The sequence below is a fragment of the Panulirus ornatus genome, chromosome 26 (genome assembly GCF_036320965.1).
Source record: "Panulirus ornatus isolate Po-2019 chromosome 26, ASM3632096v1, whole genome shotgun sequence".
Taxonomy (NCBI): Eukaryota; Metazoa; Arthropoda; class Malacostraca; order Decapoda; family Palinuridae; genus Panulirus; species Panulirus ornatus.
Window position 1 is genome coordinate 9,846,594 of NC_092249.1, and position 18,277 is coordinate 9,864,870.

The following is an 18,277-nucleotide window of genomic DNA, read 5'->3' on the forward strand; positions in this document are numbered from 1 at the left end:
GGCATATGATAGAGTTGATAGAGATGCTCTGTGGAAGGTATTAAGAATATATGGTGTGGGAGGCAAGTTGTTAGAAGCAGTGAAAAGTTTTTATCGAGGATGTAAGTCATGTGTACGTGTAGGAAGAGAGGAAAGTGATTGGTTCTCAGTGAATGTAGGTTTGCGGCAGGGGTGTGTGATGTCTCCATAGTTGTTTAATTTGTTTATGGATGGGGTTGTTAGGGAGGTAAAGGCAAGAGTTTTGGAAAGAGGGGCAAGTATGAAGTCTGTTGGGGATGAGAGAGCTTGGGAAGTGAGTCAGTTGTTGTTCGCTGATGATACAGCGCTGGTGGCTGATTCATGTGAGAAACTGCAGAAGCTGGTGACGGAGTTTGATAAAGTGTGTGGAAGAAGAAAGTTAAGAGTAAATGTGAATAAGAGCAAGGTTATTAGGTACAGTAGGGTTGAGGGTCAAGTAAATTGGGAGGTGAGTTTGAATGGAGAAAAACTGGAGGAAGTGAAGTGTTTTAGATATCTGGGAGTGGATCTGGCAGCTGATGGAACCATGGAAGCGGAAGTGGACCATAGGGTGGGGGAGGGGGCGAAAATTCTGGGAGCCTTGAAGAATGTGTGGAAGTCGAGAACATTATCTCGGAAAGCAAAAATGGGTATGTTTGAAGGAATAGTGGTTCCAACAATGTTGTATGGTTGCGAGGCGTGGGCTATAGATAGAGTTGTGCGCAGGAGGATGGATGTGCTGGAAATGAGATGTCTGAGGACAATGTGTGGTGTGAGGTGGTTTGATCGAGTAAGTAATAATAGGGTAAGAGAGATGTGTGGAAATAAAAAGAGCGTGGTTGAGAGAGCAGAAGAGGGTGTTTTGAAATGGTTTGGGCACATGGAGAGAATGAGTGAGGAAAGGTTGACCAAGAGGATATATGTGTCGGAGGTGGAGGGAACGAGGAGAAGTGGGAGACCAAATTGGAGGTGGAAAGATGGAGTGAAAAAGATTTTGTGTGATCGGGGCCTGAACTTGCAGGAGGGTGAAAGGAGGGCATGGAATAGAGTGAATTGGAGCAATGTGGTATACCGGGGTTGACGTGCTGTCAGTGGATTGAATCAAGACATGTGAAGCGTCTGGGGTAAACCATGGAAAGCTGTGTAGGTATGTATATTTGCGTGTGTGGACGTATGTATATACATGTGTATGGGGGGGGGTTGGGCCATTTCTTTCGTCTGTTTCCTTGCGCTACCTCGCAAACGCGGGAGACAGCGACAAAGTATGAAAAAAAAAAAAAAAAAAAAAAATTTATGGATCTGGAGAAGGCATATGATAGAGTTGATAGAGATGCTCTGTGGAAGGTATTAAGAATATATGGTGTGGGAGGAAAGTTGTTAGAAGCAGTGAAAAGTTTTTATCGAGGATGTAAGTCATGTGTACGTGTAGGAAGAGAGGAAAGTGATTGGTTCTCAGTGAATGTAGGTTTGCGGCAGGGGTGTGTGATGTCTCCATGGTTGTTTAATTTGTTTATGGATGGGGTTGTTAGGGAGGTAAATGCAAGAGTTTTGGAAAGAGGGACAAGTATGAAGTCTGTTGGGGATGAGAGAGCTTGGGAAGTGAGTCAGTTGTTGTTCGCTGATGATACAGCGCTGGTGGCTGATTCATGTGAGAAACTGCAGAAGCTGGTGACTGAGTTTGGAAAGGTTTGTGGAAGAAGACAGTTAAGAGTAAATGTGAATACGAGCAAGGTTATTAGGTACAGTAGGGTTGAGGGTCAAGTCAATTGGGAGGTGAGTTTGAATGGAGAAAAACTGGAGGAAGTGAAGTGTTTTAGATATCTGGGAGTGGATCTGGCAGCGTATGGAACCATGGAAGCGGAAGTGGATCATAGGGTGGGGAGGGGGCGAAAATCCTGGGGGCCTTGAAAAATGTGTGGAAGTTGAGAATATTATTTCGGAAAGCAAAAATGGGTATGTTTGAAGGAATAGTGGTTCCAACAATGTTGTATGGTTGCGAGGCGTGGGCTATGGATAGAGTTGTGCGCAGGAGGATGGATGTGCTGGAAATGAGATGTTTGAGGACAATGTGTGGTGTGAGGTGGTTTGATCGAGTGAGTAACGTAAGGGTAAGAGAGATGTGTGGAAATAAAAAGAGCGTGGTTGAGAGAGCAGAAGAGGGTGTTTTGAAGTGGTTTGGGCACATGGAGAGGGTGAGTGAGGAAAGATTGACCAAGAAGATATATGTGTCGGAGGTGGAGGGAACAAGGAGAAGAGGGAGACCAAATTGGAGGTGGAAAGATGGAGTGAAAAAGATTTTGTGTGATCGCGGCCTGAACATGCAGGAGGGTGAAAGGAGTGCAAGGAATAGAGTGAATTGGAGCGATGTGGTATACCGGGGTTGACGTGCTGTCAGTGGATTGATTCAAGGCATGTGAAGCGTCTGGGGTAAACCATGGAAAGCTGTGTAGGTATGTATATTTGCGTGTGTGGACGTATGTATATACATGTGTATGGGGGGGGGGGTTGGGCCATTTCTTTCGTCTGTTTCCTTGCGCTACCTCGCAAACGCGGGAGACAGCGACAAAGTATAATAATAAAAAAAAAAGATATATATATATATATATATATATATATATATATATATATATATATATATATATATATATATATATATATATATATATCTTTTTTTTTTATTATTATACTTTGTCGCTGTCTCCCGCGTTTGCGAGGTAGCGCAAGGAAACAGACGAAAGAAATGGGGATAGGGGAGAAAGAATACTTCCCACGTATTCCCTGCGTGTCGTAGAAGGCGACTAAAAGGGGAGGGAGCGGGTGGCTGGAAATCCTCCCCTCTCGTTTTTTTTTTGATTTTCCAAAAGAAGGAACAGAGAAGGGGGCCAGGTGAGGATTTTCCCTCTAAGGCCCAGTCCTCTGTTCTTAACGCTACCTCGCAAACGCGGGAAATGGCGAATAGTATGAAAAAAAAAAAAAAAATATATATATATATATATATATATATATATATATATATATATATATATATATATATATGAGAGAGAGAGAGAGAGACTCCTATACTAAAATAACTGGGAGTATTGTTGTTGTGGGGAGGTTGGCAACACTGTCCTGAGTGCGTGTGCACGTTGTTGATACGAGGCTGTCAGGCCTTTGCACGTCCAGTGGCGGGAATGGCCACGCAAACCTGCAACGTTAGTTAGTTTCTTAAGATGATGATCTGTACATCCAGGCGAATCATGGAAGGCTGGAGTGAACCAATTTGCCTTTTATTATCATTACCTCATATTCCACAGTGAAAGGTTGGGCGGCGTTAAGTTCTGTGAGCGACGAAGAATCGCGTTATGTTTGAGGACGGAGTCTTATGCAAAAGAAGGTCATGGAAATGGTCGTGTACAACGCCCTCTGTAAAAGATTACGTGCGGTCAGAGAGTAACTTGGTTGAGAGAGAAGCAGAATAGTCAAAGAATCTGTAAGAGAGAGAGAGAGAGAGAGAGAGAGAGAGAGAGAGAGAGAGAGAGAGAGAGAGAGAGAGAGAGAGAGAGAGAGAGAGAGAGAGAGAGAGAGAGGGAGAGAGAGAGAGAGAGAGAGTATGTGCGTGAGAGCCTGTGTTCGTTGAGGAGTTATTTTTAATGACTTCATCGTTAAGAGATTGATCTCTACGTATAAAAGTTCCATAAAGTACTTTTGAAGATGAGAGCAGATCAGACTGATGTACTTTTGTCTTTCCAAGCTCCTTTTGTTCCCTGATCATTAGTACTGACCCTCTTAATAAGGTTAATCTAGTGTTCTTCCCTCGAGAGCTGTTTTTCTTTTAACACTTGACTTCCGACGTCAATATTCAACATGTTCCAGACATGTACCCCCGGGGATGGGATGGAAATGCCTGAAGGGAATAGCTTCCAAAACAACAACAGAGAAAGACCTCTTCCATCACATTTGATATAGATGTCTCTTAATTGCTAGGACCCCCTTTAAGAGCCCCTCTTCCCTCTTGTTCGTACTCCGTCATTTTATTCTCTTCATAATCCATCACCTTCTTTATCATCCCTCTTCGTTGCGCTCCTAGTTTCAGCAGGATCTTTGTTCTCATCATGGGGCTTCAGGTGTTCTTCCCTGCGTCTCTAGAACCCTAAGTCTTCATGTCTTCCACTCTTGTGGTATTCCAGTTCAATAATATAATGTGTTGGACTCGTGGGACTCATCAGTAAGTTCTAAGACTAGCAGACCTTGTATGAGGTCCAGTTTAGTCAGCAGCTCTTCTTTAAGTATTATTTCCAGATGGCGTATAAAAGACGATGACCACAAGTGTAATTCGGTCCACTGTTGCCTGACCTTGTTATCGATACTCGATCTCAGTTCTTCAGGATTTATAGACTTATGGTACCAATGTCAATATGAAAATCTCTCTCAAGTAGAGACAAGTTTTTTACAGTGGAAATATAGAAATCTGTACGGATCCTTTGTATGGAAGGGGATTCAAAGAAGTTTCGCTCCTAAAACAAAGGAAGCAATAGAAAACAATGGTGTCTCTCTCTCTCTCTCTCTCTCTCTCTCTCTCTCTCTCTCTCTCTCTCTCTCTCTCTCTCTCTCTCTCTCTCTCTCTCTCTCTCTCTCTGTCTTCACTCCTTAGGATAACTCTGCCGCGTGAAGGGTCTCTCCAAGAGGAAAGTGAGGCAAATTATGGCTAACAATTGTCTCTCCCCTCTTCCCAGGCCTGGGCCAGCAATGTTACTTTTTTTCTCCATTTCAGGACCTGTAAAAGAAGATCCTTATGAGGCCTTGTCTAAAAATGGCCCCCTTCTAAGATGTTTCTCAGAAAACCATCAGCAGGTAATAATTTTCTGTTCCAGGACCTATTTCAGAAGGCCCTCAGCAGTCTTAGTTAGCAACAGTCTTTTCCATTTCCAGGACTGTCTACGAGGACCCTAACCGGGTCTTGACTAATATTGCTCTCTTTGTCCCCCTTCTAGTACCTATTTCAGAAGGCTACCAGTGGCCTCTCTCTTCCCTTTCCAGGAACTGTCTACGAAGATCCTCAGTTTGTCTTGGCTAACAGAAGTCTTTCCTCTCCCCGTTCCAGGATTTGTCTAAGAGGAACGTGAGTAGGTCGTGGCTGGAACTCGAAGTGAACTGGAGCGACCATGGAGCCACCCTTAAGTGTTCGGCCGCCAGCCCAGCTCTTCCAGAACGCACCGTCACCAACAGCTCTGTCTTCGATGTGCAGTGTGAGCATTTTTATCTTAACTAGTGCCAGCCAAACTCTTTCCCCACCATAGTTAACCAACTAACCACTTTGTAAGACCTCGCTAAACACTTCGAATTAACACATTATCAACATGTTATCTAGGGCTAATTAGAGGATTTTTCCTCTCCCGTTGGAAGAGGATATCATAAGAGTCACTCATCTTTTTTTTAGGTAAGTGGAGAAATAAAGTGCTTTACCTCATCCTTGTCTCTGAAACATGAGCAAATGTTCCATGGTATAATAACTGGGCTGTTAACTCTGAAGGTTAGATGTGATTAGCGTCCCTGTAGTCTCATTCGTATATTAATCATGTAATTAGCTTAGTTAAGCTTCGGATGTGGTGGAATTAGTGAGTGGAGGTTCTTAATCGCACTTCCTCCACCTTTGTCGCGATCACCCGTATCTCCCTCTCCCGTAAGGCTTCTAATCCCTGACGGTCCTCGTGCTGCGTGCGGCCCTTCTTCGCGACCTCATAAGCGCTTAATGGCGGGATGTACTGATGTTTGGGGCGTAGTGCAGCTCTTGGCCGCTAGAGGCGCCACGCTCTGTTTACTGTTTCTTTTCACATGAATCACACACACGCTTTTCACGGGATCTGGGCACGCAAAAGCTCGAAAATTGTGAAATGATGATAATGATAAGGCTGAAGATATACAGGGAAAATTCAGACAATATAGACGGAGGGACGGAAGTAAAATGGGTTTGTTAGTTAGATACTTGAGCTATTTCTGATTAACATTTACTCTCTATCTACCCTACGAGTGATTGGGTAGTTGTATATGTAGAAATATGCTAAAGAAATATCGAACAATGGCAGTTATATATTTATTCATGTCTTTTCAACTAGTAATCTTTATTTGACAATTCAGTTAGACCGAGAATCTAGATAACCTTTGTACTCATTTCATAAGAGAATTAACATTAAACAAACAAGACAGATCATTAGTAGGTGAATCTTCTACAAAGTTAGTGGTGATATAGAATTACGAAGATGGGGCAAAAAATGATAGCCTTAGTGTGCTTTTATATATATATATATATATATATATATATATATATATATATATATATATATATATATATATATATATATATATATATTCTTTCTTTCAAACTATTTGCCATTTCCCGCATTAGCGAGGTAGCGTTAAGAAGAGAGGACTGGGCCTTTGAGGGAATACCCTCACCTGGCCCAATTCTCTGTTCCTTCTTTTGGAAAATTAAAAAAAAAACGAGAGGGGAGGATTTCCAGCCCCCCGCTCCCTCCCCTTTTAGTCGCCTTCTACGACACGCAGGGAATACGTGGGAAGTATTCTTTCTCCCCTATCCCCAGGGAATATATATATATATATATATATATATATATATATATATATATATATATATATATATATATATATATATATATATATATATATATATATATATATATATATCCCTGGGATAGGGGAGAAAGAATACTTCCCACGTATTCCCTGCGTGTCGTAGAAGGCGACTAAAAGGGGAGGGAGCGGGGGGCTGGAAATCCTCCCCTCTCACTTTTTTTTTTAATTTTCCAAAAGAGGGAACAGAGAAGGGGCCCAGGTGAGGATATTGCCTCCAGGGCCCAGTCCTCTGTTCTCAACGCTACCTCGCTAATGCGGGAAATGGCGAATAGTATGAAAAAAAAAAAAAAAAAAAAAAAAAAAAATATATATATATATATATATATATATATATATATATATATATATATATATATATATATATATATATATATATATATATATATATATATATATATATATATATATATATATAAAACGTTTCACGCCAAAGGCTCATATATACTTTTTTTTTGGGGGGGGTTGGTGTGAAAAACAGAACCTATGAGGATTTTAGTGAGAGAGAGAGAGAGAGAGAGAGAGAGAGAGAGAGAGAGAGAGAGAGAGAGAGAGAGAGAGAGAGAGAGGAAATGCCCATGCTTCAGCTGAGGAGGTCATTAAATCTAACTGCTTTACTAGGAGATTTCTGGCGAGGGAAGGTTCTTTAGACACGGAAATGTTTCAGTATACGTTAAGCGACGAAAGAATATTTGTATTTTCAAATACCGTAAGAGATGGAATATTGCACCTGTTGCACAGGCGCATCCGATCATAGGTGTTACTTATGAATACCTCCACTCCAGGTGGTTACCAATGGATGGTATATGGAAAACCCCACTTTGAAACAAGGCTATTGGGCCACTGTCAAAGAACAAGGCCATTGGTCACACTCGAAGAACAAAGCCAGTGAGTCACTGTTGAAGAAGAAGGCCAGTGGACCACTGTTAGAGAACGAAGTCAGTGGGCGAAGAACAAGGCCAGTGGGCTACCTTTGAAGAAGTACATGATGGTCAGTGGAAATAGAGTGAAAACTGAGACTGTTACAAATATTACATTTGTTACCCACTCGTCACACCTGTCTCCTGTAACACCTGTTCTCTAATGTTAAACATTAGCCATATTGAGTTCTTTGATCATGTATGCTATTTTTTCATGTCCTGTACTCCAGTATATACTGTAACATGTAGTTAAGAAATTGCCCCCAAAAATTTTGCATTACATGTTGGAGTTGGTTGCGCTATTTTCTTCGGCTTTGTTCAATTTCTGCCATGCAGTGGTCAAGGAAAATTATTTCAAAGTATTGAAATTTGTTTGAAAGTATTATTATGACGATTGCGACCCTTGAGCACGACTTTACGACGACCCTTGAGCACGACGGTTACGACTTCCGTTGAGCGCGACTGTTAGGACCCTTGACAGACAGTGGTTACGACCCATGACCACGACAATCACGACGCTTTAGAAAGATGAATATGACCCATGAGCACGACGGTTACGACCCTTTAGCACTGGTTACGACCCAAGACGGTAATGCCCTTTCTGCACAACGGTTACGACCTTTGACCACGACGATTACGGCTCTCGAGCTACCGGTTACGAACCTTGAGGACGATAGTTACGACCCATAAGTACGATAGTCACGACAATCCCTTGAGCAGACGATACGACCAACCTTGAGCACGACAGTTACAACCCGTGAGCACGACCGTTACGACCCACGACGATGAAGGACTCTTGAGTACAATGGTTACGACCGCCCTTGAGACGGCAAAAATCTTGGAACACATCACTAGAAAAATTGTTCATTGCGTCATTTGGACCCGTATATGTAAGATCTTATAATAGCTTTCTCTCTCTGGTTTCCACAGTCTCGCCGCGTCTCCATCTGGCGTTGGGCAGGGTGCTTCAACCTGATGGCATTAAGGAAGGAATAGATGTTTACTTCCACTGTTCCGTCACGGCCAACCCCAGGGTCTACAAGATCACATGGTACCATAATGTAAGTTCAGATCCCTGTTGGCCCACGTTTAGGTCATCTGTCTTTAAACTTCACTCCTTTCGTATTTCTGTTCTCACTGGACGAGGGTAGAATAGTAAAAGGGGATCTCTCTCGACCCTTTCACTCCCTCTGGCAACAACACCTGGCAGGAAAAAAGAACGAAAATGATGATAAAAAGTACTAGACACTGGTGAAGTAAGCCTTCATGAAATTCAACAGGAAAGAACGAAAGAGATAATCTCTACTGTAAGACCTTATTACACTCTCCCATCCTCTGTTGCACAACAGTATATTGTTAGTGGTCTGGAGCGTTAGCGCAGGTGTTGGTGGAGTAAAGTGCTAGTGGGTAATGATAGTGTATAGAGCATTTTGTGTACACAAGTGATGCTTTTGTGTTATCAAGGTAAAGGAGAGTTTTTTATTGATGGTAGAGATTAGGGTTGGCTCAGTGGTGAGAGAGAGAGAGAGAGAGAGAGAGAGAGAGAGAGAGAGAGAGAGAGAGAGAGAGAGAGAGAGAGAGAGAGAGAGAGAGAGAGAGAGAGAGAGAGAGAGAGAGAAAGGAGATTGACAGATAAAGAATGAATTAAAGGTTATACAAATTAGTGTTGCATGATTTTTTTCCTCTTGTTATCTGCAACATGGTGATGAAATCGTGATGAGTTATTTAAGACCCTTGTGCAAGACGGTACAGTCCTTGAGGAAAGCGATACGGGCCGTACCGTCGTGTTTGAGGACCGTACCGTCGTGCTCAGTGAAGTGAAGGTGGGATAAAGAGTGCCCTGTTAGAGACTCTGAACTGTTAGAAACAAGTGTAGGGAAAGATGTCATGAGGAGTTATTGACTTGAACATATTTGTGATTCCACACCAGTGTTCCCTGACAATGAGGGACGACATTTAAACTCTGTAATTGTCCCGTATAACAAATTAGTTTTCGCATGAAGGATATAACCAACCAGTTTATATCCTTCATACGAAAATTCACTCTAGTCACGCGTCTCAAGGTTTCTCCTCATCCATGGACGCTCCCATCCCTTCTGTAAGGTCGTGTGCTTTCAATTGATAACATTCTCAGAAGACCAGCAATTTGTCAGGCTTCCGTGAATTCCTACGTAATTCGTTGACTTGGCTGAAAGTGCTCGCCTTTGAAGTTCTAGCCTTCCTTCGCCTTCTAGTTAAGTCATATTTCACAGCGCGTTCTTCTTCCTCCTCCACCGTTTACTTTGTTGTTTTTGCTTTCTGCTGCAAAAGCATTCTTCTAAACCATTCCTTTATAACATATTCTGTAGTTTCCCCTTGCAATTCAACTGCCCAATCATCTACAAACAAGGGACTTTTATTTTCTAACAGATTCTATAGTTCCCCCTCCAGTACAACTGCCCATGAAAAACGGCATCGTGTGCAGACAACAGCCTTCTATTTCATCACGTAATAACAAAGTTTTCCTTTCATCTGAACCACCAGTGATTAACAGCATTGTCTGCACACAGCAGCCTCCTGTTTTCTAACGTATTTTGTGGTTTCCCATTTTATCTTAACCGCCCATGAGAAAACGGGATCATCTGCAAACAACTGTCTTTCCCTTTTCTCGGGTCCGTCCGTCTTTTTTCTTATCATAGTCTTCTGCCAATATGGGTAAACTTAGTGCTTCCTCATTCTACCATTCATGAGTACTTTTTAATTGGGATGTGGCGTATGAGGGTCGCCCAGCCTCGGCAACAGACGGTTCAACCTTTCCTCCTCTCCTTTCGGAACGCTACCTACGTAATCTCTCTGTATACATCGTTCTTTTACACTAATCCTTGTAGGTTATCGCCAACGGTAAACATTCTTTTAGGATTTTACAGCTCATTTCTTTCGGCTCCATCTTCTCTACGTATAGGTCGTACGCTGTGATAACTGTCTTATTTCTCAGACCTTTTCGTAATTCTTATGGGTGAAAAACATCCACACAGCCTCGCCTCTATCTTAATTTTCCCCTATCCATATCAGTCGCTTCCTCGCGTTTGATGTTCGTAACTCTGTCAAAATCATTTCGCCTCATATCTTATCTCACCAGCATTTAAGAACCTAATTCCGATCTAAGATTCATGATATATTCTAAAGGCTTTTACCCCCGTCCAGTGTTACAGTGAAGAGCTCCTTCTAGTCCTTATGGTGGACTATCCTCATTCCAGGAGGCTAGAAAACCCTTCTAGACCCCCTCAGGTTTTGACGGTTTGTTTTTACAGTCCAGAGTCTCCATATGCATAGGTTTGGAATACGAGGTACTCAAGCTGCCCTCCAGCAGAGAGCCTCGTCGTAGACCTTCAGGTCTTCTGTCATCTGGATTTTCCATGTACTCCCATGTGCTCCGTGTGCTACACCCAAAAGTAATGTTCTCTCTCTCTCTCTCTCTCTCTCTCTCTCTCTCTCTCTCTCTCTCTCTCTCTCTCTCTCTCTCTCTCTCTCTCTCTCTCTCTCTCTCTCTCTCTCTCTCTCTCTCTCTCTCTCTCTCCCTTTTTCTCACCTCAATTCTGTCGATGTACCTAGGTCATCGTCTCCCATCAACAAAGAGGAGGTAGATTCTCCATGAAAGAACTTACATCACAGTACACTCGCGCACTTACACAGCTCCCTATACCCCTTCCAGGCAACACACCTTTAACACACCCACTCACACACACTCTCCATCTCACTGCTGATCTTCGTTTTCTAAGTTCTGTTTGCCACACTGAAATTCACTTCCTTCGTCGTTTTCTAACGTCCTCTTTTTTACCTCTTTGAACAGGCCATCTCAGGGCTCTTCCCTTGATGTTAAAAGTTTTGAAGAAGCTTTCTACTTTACTGTCTCCGTCTGTGTTGCTGGATAGGGAGGAGCCTTTTGATGTACTATCCCGTCTCCATCTATAGTAATGGGTGGGGAGGAGCCTTTTGCTTTACTATCCTGTCTCCATCTATAGTGGTGGGTGGGTAGGAGCCTTCTGCTTTACTATCCTGTCTCCATCTATAGTGGTGGGTGGGTAGGAGCCTTCTGCTTAGCTGTCCTGTTTCCATACATAGTGGTGAGTCGGGAGGAGCCTTCCATTGTATTATCCCGTCTCCATCCGTAATGGTGGATTGGGAGGAGCCTTCTGCTATACTATCCTGTCTCCATCTGTAGTGGTGGGTGGGAGGAGCCTTCTGATGTACTATCCAGTCTCCGTTGATAGTGATGGGTGGGCAGGAGCCTTCTATTTGACTATACTGTCACCATCTATATAGATTAGGAATGCAGGATACTATTACAGTCCACCAGCAGATAACCTCCTCATAGACCATCAAGTCTTCAACTATCTGGCTTTCCCATGTACTCCCACGTCCTCCAACAGGTAACCTCTTTGTAGACCATCAGGTCTCCTGTTATGTGGGTTCCCTTCTAGGTTGATAAAACATATGATCGAAAATTTCAGTCTGTCGTCTTGTTATTGGAGATCCAGCTTGTAATTCTATGAATATGAACTGCATAAGTATGCCTTCCGGCAGCTCGCGTCGCATATGCAAAATTCATGTTCTTATCTTTTCAAAGGTTTTCCAAAGAGACCCAGCTACTGGACAGCGCTATCTCCGATATCTATGCACCACCTTCTCTAAACTTCAGGAGATTTTCTCTCTCTCGGTATGTGAAATCCCTGGGGATTAGAGACAAGAAAAGATACTCCGCACGTAACTCCTGCGTGTCGTACATACAGAAACAGGGAATGGGGGGCCTAAAAATCCTCCCTTCCTCTATTATCACTGAAAAATTAGACACAGAGTAACACATTTTCTAGTCCATTTGAGAATGTAGACAGTAACACATTTTCTTTTCTATCATTGTCAGTTATATAACTTTTTTCAAGATTATAGATGTTATACACACAAAGCTTTGTCTTGTATACATTATCATCATCCATCATTTTGATTTTCAGAGACATTTAAGTCATCCTTAATTTTTTTCTCGATTAGTTAATCAAGAGCGTTTGTGTCTCAATATTTACCTCATAGTTATGTCATCTCATGTTTACAATTCTGATCCCCGTCCCACAAGTCATCTGGCAATTCTGAAGTACTGCTCGCTTATTGTCCCGTGTTGCACGTACCTTACCGTGTACCACGTACCTTACCGTGTACCACGTACCTTACCGTGTACCACGTACCTTACCTTGTACCACGTACCTTACCGTGTACCACGTACCTTACCGTGTACCACGTACCTTACCTTGTACCACGTACCTTACCGTGTACCACGTACCTTACCTTGTACCACGTACCTTACCGTGTACCACGTACCTTACCGTGTACCACGTACCTTACCTTGTACCACGTACTATACCGTGTACCACATACCTTACCGTGTACCACGTACCTTACCTTGTACCACGTACCTTACCGTGTACCACATATCTTACCTTGTACCACGTACCTTACCGTGTACCACATACCTTACCGTGTACCACGTAACTTACCTTGTACCACGTACTTTACCGTGTACCACATACCTTACCGTGTACCACGTACCTTACCTTGTACCACGTACCTTACCGTGTACCACATATCTTACCTTGTACCACGTACCTTACCGTGTACCACATACCTTACCGTGTACCACGTACCTTACCTTGTACCACGTACCTTACCGTGTACCACATACCTTACCTTGTATCACATACATTACCTTGTACCGCGTACCTTACCGTGTACCACGTACCGTACCGTGTACCACGTATCTTACCTTGTACCACGAACCCTACCGTGTGCCACGTGCCGTATCGTGCACCACGTAGCGTAAGATGTACCATACGTCATTGGCGGGTAAAACCTCTTCCTTCATCCTATCCCCAACTGACAGCTTCCTCCCATCCTGACAGTGTACTTGGGGTAAACACGAGTTCATTAACGCTCTCTCTCTCTCTCTCTCTCTCTCTCTCTCTCTCTCTCTCTCTCTCTCTCTCTCTCTCTCTCTCTCTCTCTCTCTCTCTCTCTCTCTCCATCCGTCCTTCGTTCTTTTTTGTTTAAGTCTAAGTAGGTTTACTTCGCCAGTGCATGGGTTTCTTCGTCCATTCTTCCCCTTGCTGGCTGCTTCAGCAAGAGGGAGCGGGGATAGATAGATAGATAAAAAGAGAGAGAGAGAGAGAGAGAGAGAGAGAGAGAGAGAGAGAGAGAGAGAGAGAGAGAGAGAGAGAGAGAGAGAGAGAGAGAGAGAGAGAGAGAGAGAGAGAGAGAGAGAGAGAGAGAGAGAGAGAGAGAGAGAGAGAGAGAGAGAGAGAGAGAGAGAGAGAGAGAGAGAGAGAGAGAGAGAGAGAGAGAGAGAACCCTCTAACTGCTCTATCCCTTCTTCATCCACATAGATTAGAGATAGATTTCAGTTCAGAAGATAAGGAGACCTTTATCAATTGCCAATTTATTTCAGAAACCTATTCTCCAACCTTCTGTCTCCCTTACCACATCGTCATAGATTAATCCTCTCATTGAGCCAGCCCGAAGCTAAAGATCTTCTCTTCGTCTATCCCTTAATCTTCACTATTCATTCCTCATGTATTCCAGATGACGCTGTTTACTAAGTAAATTAATGCCCATCCCAAGTTCCACCTATCTAACTGCACAGAGCCCAGAGACTTTATTTCAGTTATGCCTTTGACCCATCTTTCCTGCCGCCTACACTCCGTTTTCACTTCACTCAGGCCATCCCCATTCTAGTTATCATTAAGAGCCACAGAAAAAGACAGATAGAACTGTTATCTTTTATACACAAGCAATTAAATGTGTATCGATTTCATTATATCTTTTTTCCGTTGCTGGATTGTTTCTGGCCGCTGGGAAAATGAACTGCATACGTGGCTCTGTGGATAGGCTATATAGATATAAATCTAATAAAGAAATGATAGAGATTAAAGAAAAAAATACATCTGTTCTTCCTTTCCTACTTTAGCAAGGTAGCGACAGGGACAGGCTAAGAAAGGCCGCATTCTCTCGCTTCCATTCTCTACCTGTCATGTGTAATAATCCGAAACTACAGCTCCACAGGCCCCACAGACCTTTCCATGGTTTCCCCTGGACGCTTCATATACCTTGGTTCAGTCCATTGAAGCTCCTTTCCCTATCACTCCCGTTCATTCTATCCCGTGCATGCCTTTCACCCTCCTGCAGGAAAATATATAATATGTAATAAGTCCGTATCTGTACTGTCACTCGCCATCATGCGCACTAGAGGGTGTGACCATCAATTTTCATCTTCACAACACACTCGATTAGAACCTTACTTCATTCCAAAAGCCTTTGACCTTAACTGCTGCTCACTGTTTATCCTTCCCCTGGGGCTGGGCTATGAATGTGCACCTGGCTCAGGCTGGTAACTAATGTATATATATATATATATATATATATATATATATATATATATATATATATATATATATTTATATATATATATATATATATATATATATATATATATATATATATATATATATATATATATATATATATATATATATATATTTATATATATATATATATATATATATATATATATATATATATATATATATATATATATATATATATATATATATATATATATATATATATATATATATATATATATATATATATATAGAGAGAGAGAGAGAGAGAGAGAGAGAGAGAGAGAGAGATTTGGGTATAAAACCGTGTCCATGATGTATGTCACTATAGAGGGCCGAGGTTAATTACCAGTTACCTGGAGCGTGGTAATCAAAGACCGTAGTTTTAACCCAAAGTCTTATCCGAAGTGACCAGGTAATTAGCAAAAGTTTCCCGGGTAAGCAACGTGTTAATCAACATGTTAATTAACGAGAGGCTTATGGAGCACGGGGAGGAGGGAGCCTTTTAGGTTGTTGTTCGTGTTGGAGGAAGAGGTGGAGATGATGATGATGGAAGAGGAGGAAATGTTGGAAGAAGGGAGAGGTCATGTTGAAGTTGGAGAAGAGGTGAGCATGTAGCTTTTGGAAAGTAAGAGGTTATAGCGTTTTTGTTGGAGGAGAGTAGGGATGATATTGTTGGAGAAGAATAGAGATGATATCATTGGTTAGGAAAAATAGGGGTCGTGTAGCTGGAGATGTAGTGGTTGGGTGAAAAGCAGCGAGAGATCATATTGCTGTTGGAGGACGGGAGATTGTATCATTGGAGTGTTGGTTGAGGCCCACTTTGCATGTGGCTGGGGAAAGACATCACTGCTGTAGGGTATGATGGGAGCCGTGACGATGAAGAGTGGGAAATCGTGATATTATTAGAGAGAGAGAGAGAGAGAGAGAGAGAGAGAGAGAGAGAGAGAGAGAGAGAGAGAGAGAGAGAGAGAGAGAGAGAGAGAGAGAGAGAGAGAGAGAGAGAGAGAGAGAGAGAGAGAGAGAGAGAGAGAGAGAGAGAGAGAGAGAGAGAGAGAGAGAGAGAGAGAGAGAGAGAGAGAGAGAGAGAGAGAGAGAGAGAGAGAGAGAGAGAGAGAGAGAGAGAGTTGGTTTCTTCACTATTTGCTTACGTCTTCATCAATAATAGTGGGTGGGGAGGAGCCATCTGCTTTACTACCCTGTGTCCATCTATTGTGGAGTGTCTGAGGTATCCATCTTATTTACTATCCTGTCTCCTTCTATGTTGGTGGATGGAAAGAAGCATTCTTCTTAAATGTTCCGTTTCGATCTAAACTGTTGGATGGAAAGGAGCGTTCTTCTTAAATATCCCGTTTCCCTCTATGGTGGTGGGTGGGGAAGAGCCTTCTGAACTATCCTGCCTTAATCTGCATATATTAGAAATTTATAACACTGACACTATCTTTCAGTACTTAACCTTGTCCTAAACCTTCAGTTCTTCTATTATCTGGCTTTCTCTTGTATTCGCATGTCCTACAGCTGATAACCTCGTCACTGACCATCGGTTCTCCTGTCATCTGCCTTTCCCATGTACCCCCATGCCCTCCAGCAGATAACCTCGTCGTAGACCATCAGGTCTTCTGTCATCTGCCTTTCCCATGTACTCCTGCAAATTTCCATAGTGAACACCACTCCACAGGCAACCACCTTAACGTCACAACACCACAACCCACAACATTACCTAGAGTCAACATCAACCTCGACAAAAGGCCTACCTTCCTTTTTGTTGTCCCGCTATACTGACGAGGCCTTCGTCCCACCCACAGGACGAGGAGGTTCATCAGGATGCAGCCTCTGGTGTCCTGGTGTCCGACGACCACTTGGTCCTCCAAAAGATCAAGCGACGTTGGAGTGGCGCCTACGTCTGCAAGGCCTCCAACGTTGTAGGGGATTCTACCTCCAATACCCTCTCAGTGACCATACAGTGTAAATAATGTTGCCTTGTTTCATCTGGAAAACTGTCCCCTCCCACCAGTTGCTTCAGTTTTTACTTAGCTAGTGTCAGTACAGAGCAATAACTACTTCTAAAAGCAGCTTGAGTTTTCAATAATCATCCATCCTCTCTTAAGGCATAGAAATTGTGTATGTTAAACTTTGTATTTAGCTTTGCATCAAAACACATATATATTCCACCAACAGTCCCGCTTATCCCAGAGGCAAAAATTACCTCAAATATCTCCATAACTTAGTAGCCTTCGATGCAGAAAGATTTTCATGTAATTTAGGATTCATTCTGTAATGATTATTTAAGACAATGGCGTCTATAGCAACATAGAGAGGAGAAGGATGTTTTGATAGAGTTCTTTGTCTGACGTTCCTTGTCTATGTTATAGGCAGGAGAAGGGTGTTTTGATTGAAAGAGTTCCCTGTCCAACGTCTCTTGTGCGTATCCTCATAATATTACCTGTGAGGAGGCTGCCCTTCTCATCAAGTCCCACTGAGGTCTACTCATGTGAGCCACAAGATATTTAAGATCAGTGTAGCCTCGCTTCTTGGACATTACAAGTACCTTAGGCTCTTACAATCTCTCTTGGAGCGTCTGAATACTCACGTCTGCCTTCATGAAGCACCCTGAAGTAACTTATTTGCTCTTTTCCAGGTTTTAAGTGTCCATATGACCTTAGACTTCGTTGGTCTTTTGACATACAAGTTAAGTATGATTCAATTGAGGAATTTCATCTAGTGCTCTCAGTGGATCTAGAAGCTTACCCCTTGAGGGGGCACATTTCTGATAGATTAGTCGCCCTGTGACGGTATTGCCCGCCAAATAGAGAAAAAGTCTAATAAACGATGCAAGCAGAATGAATAGCAGTCATATACCTGTGAGTATATACTTATGTATTGGGCCCCCACCAACAGACGCGCCCATCTGTGCCTCGTCGTCCACTGCTGTGTACAGGGCAGCGCTGGGAGAAGAAATCGTTCTTCCTTGTAGGGTCCTCTCCCATCCGAGGAATGTCACATTCTCGTGGACCTTTATGAACACCCTAACCGAGGTAGGTATATATCACAATTTTGCCCGTGATCAAGTATATTCCTGAATCCACGGGGAAAATGAATCACGTGTTTCATTTTCCCCATGGACTCATAAGAATATATATATATATATATATATATATATATATATATATATATATATATATATATATATATATATATATATATATATATATATATATATATGTATATATATTTATATACGTATATATATATATATATAAATACTTTTTTTTTTATTTTATTATACTATGTCGCTGTCTCCCGCGTTTG

General features: G+C 42.4%; 1 protein-coding gene across 1 annotated transcript in view; it reads left to right on the plus strand.

Moving 5' to 3' along the window:
- The window catches only part of LOC139757447 (hemicentin-1-like), a 334,144-nt gene that overhangs the window by 267,689 nt on the left and 48,178 nt on the right, over positions 1-18,277 (plus strand). The window contains exons 8-11 of the mRNA XM_071677971.1: positions 5,081-5,225; positions 8,478-8,608; positions 16,774-16,933; positions 17,867-18,003. Of these exons, the coding sequence (XP_071534072.1) occupies positions 5,081-5,225; positions 8,478-8,608; positions 16,774-16,933; positions 17,867-18,003 (573 nt within the window). The remainder of the gene's footprint in view (positions 1-5,080; positions 5,226-8,477; positions 8,609-16,773; positions 16,934-17,866; positions 18,004-18,277) is intronic.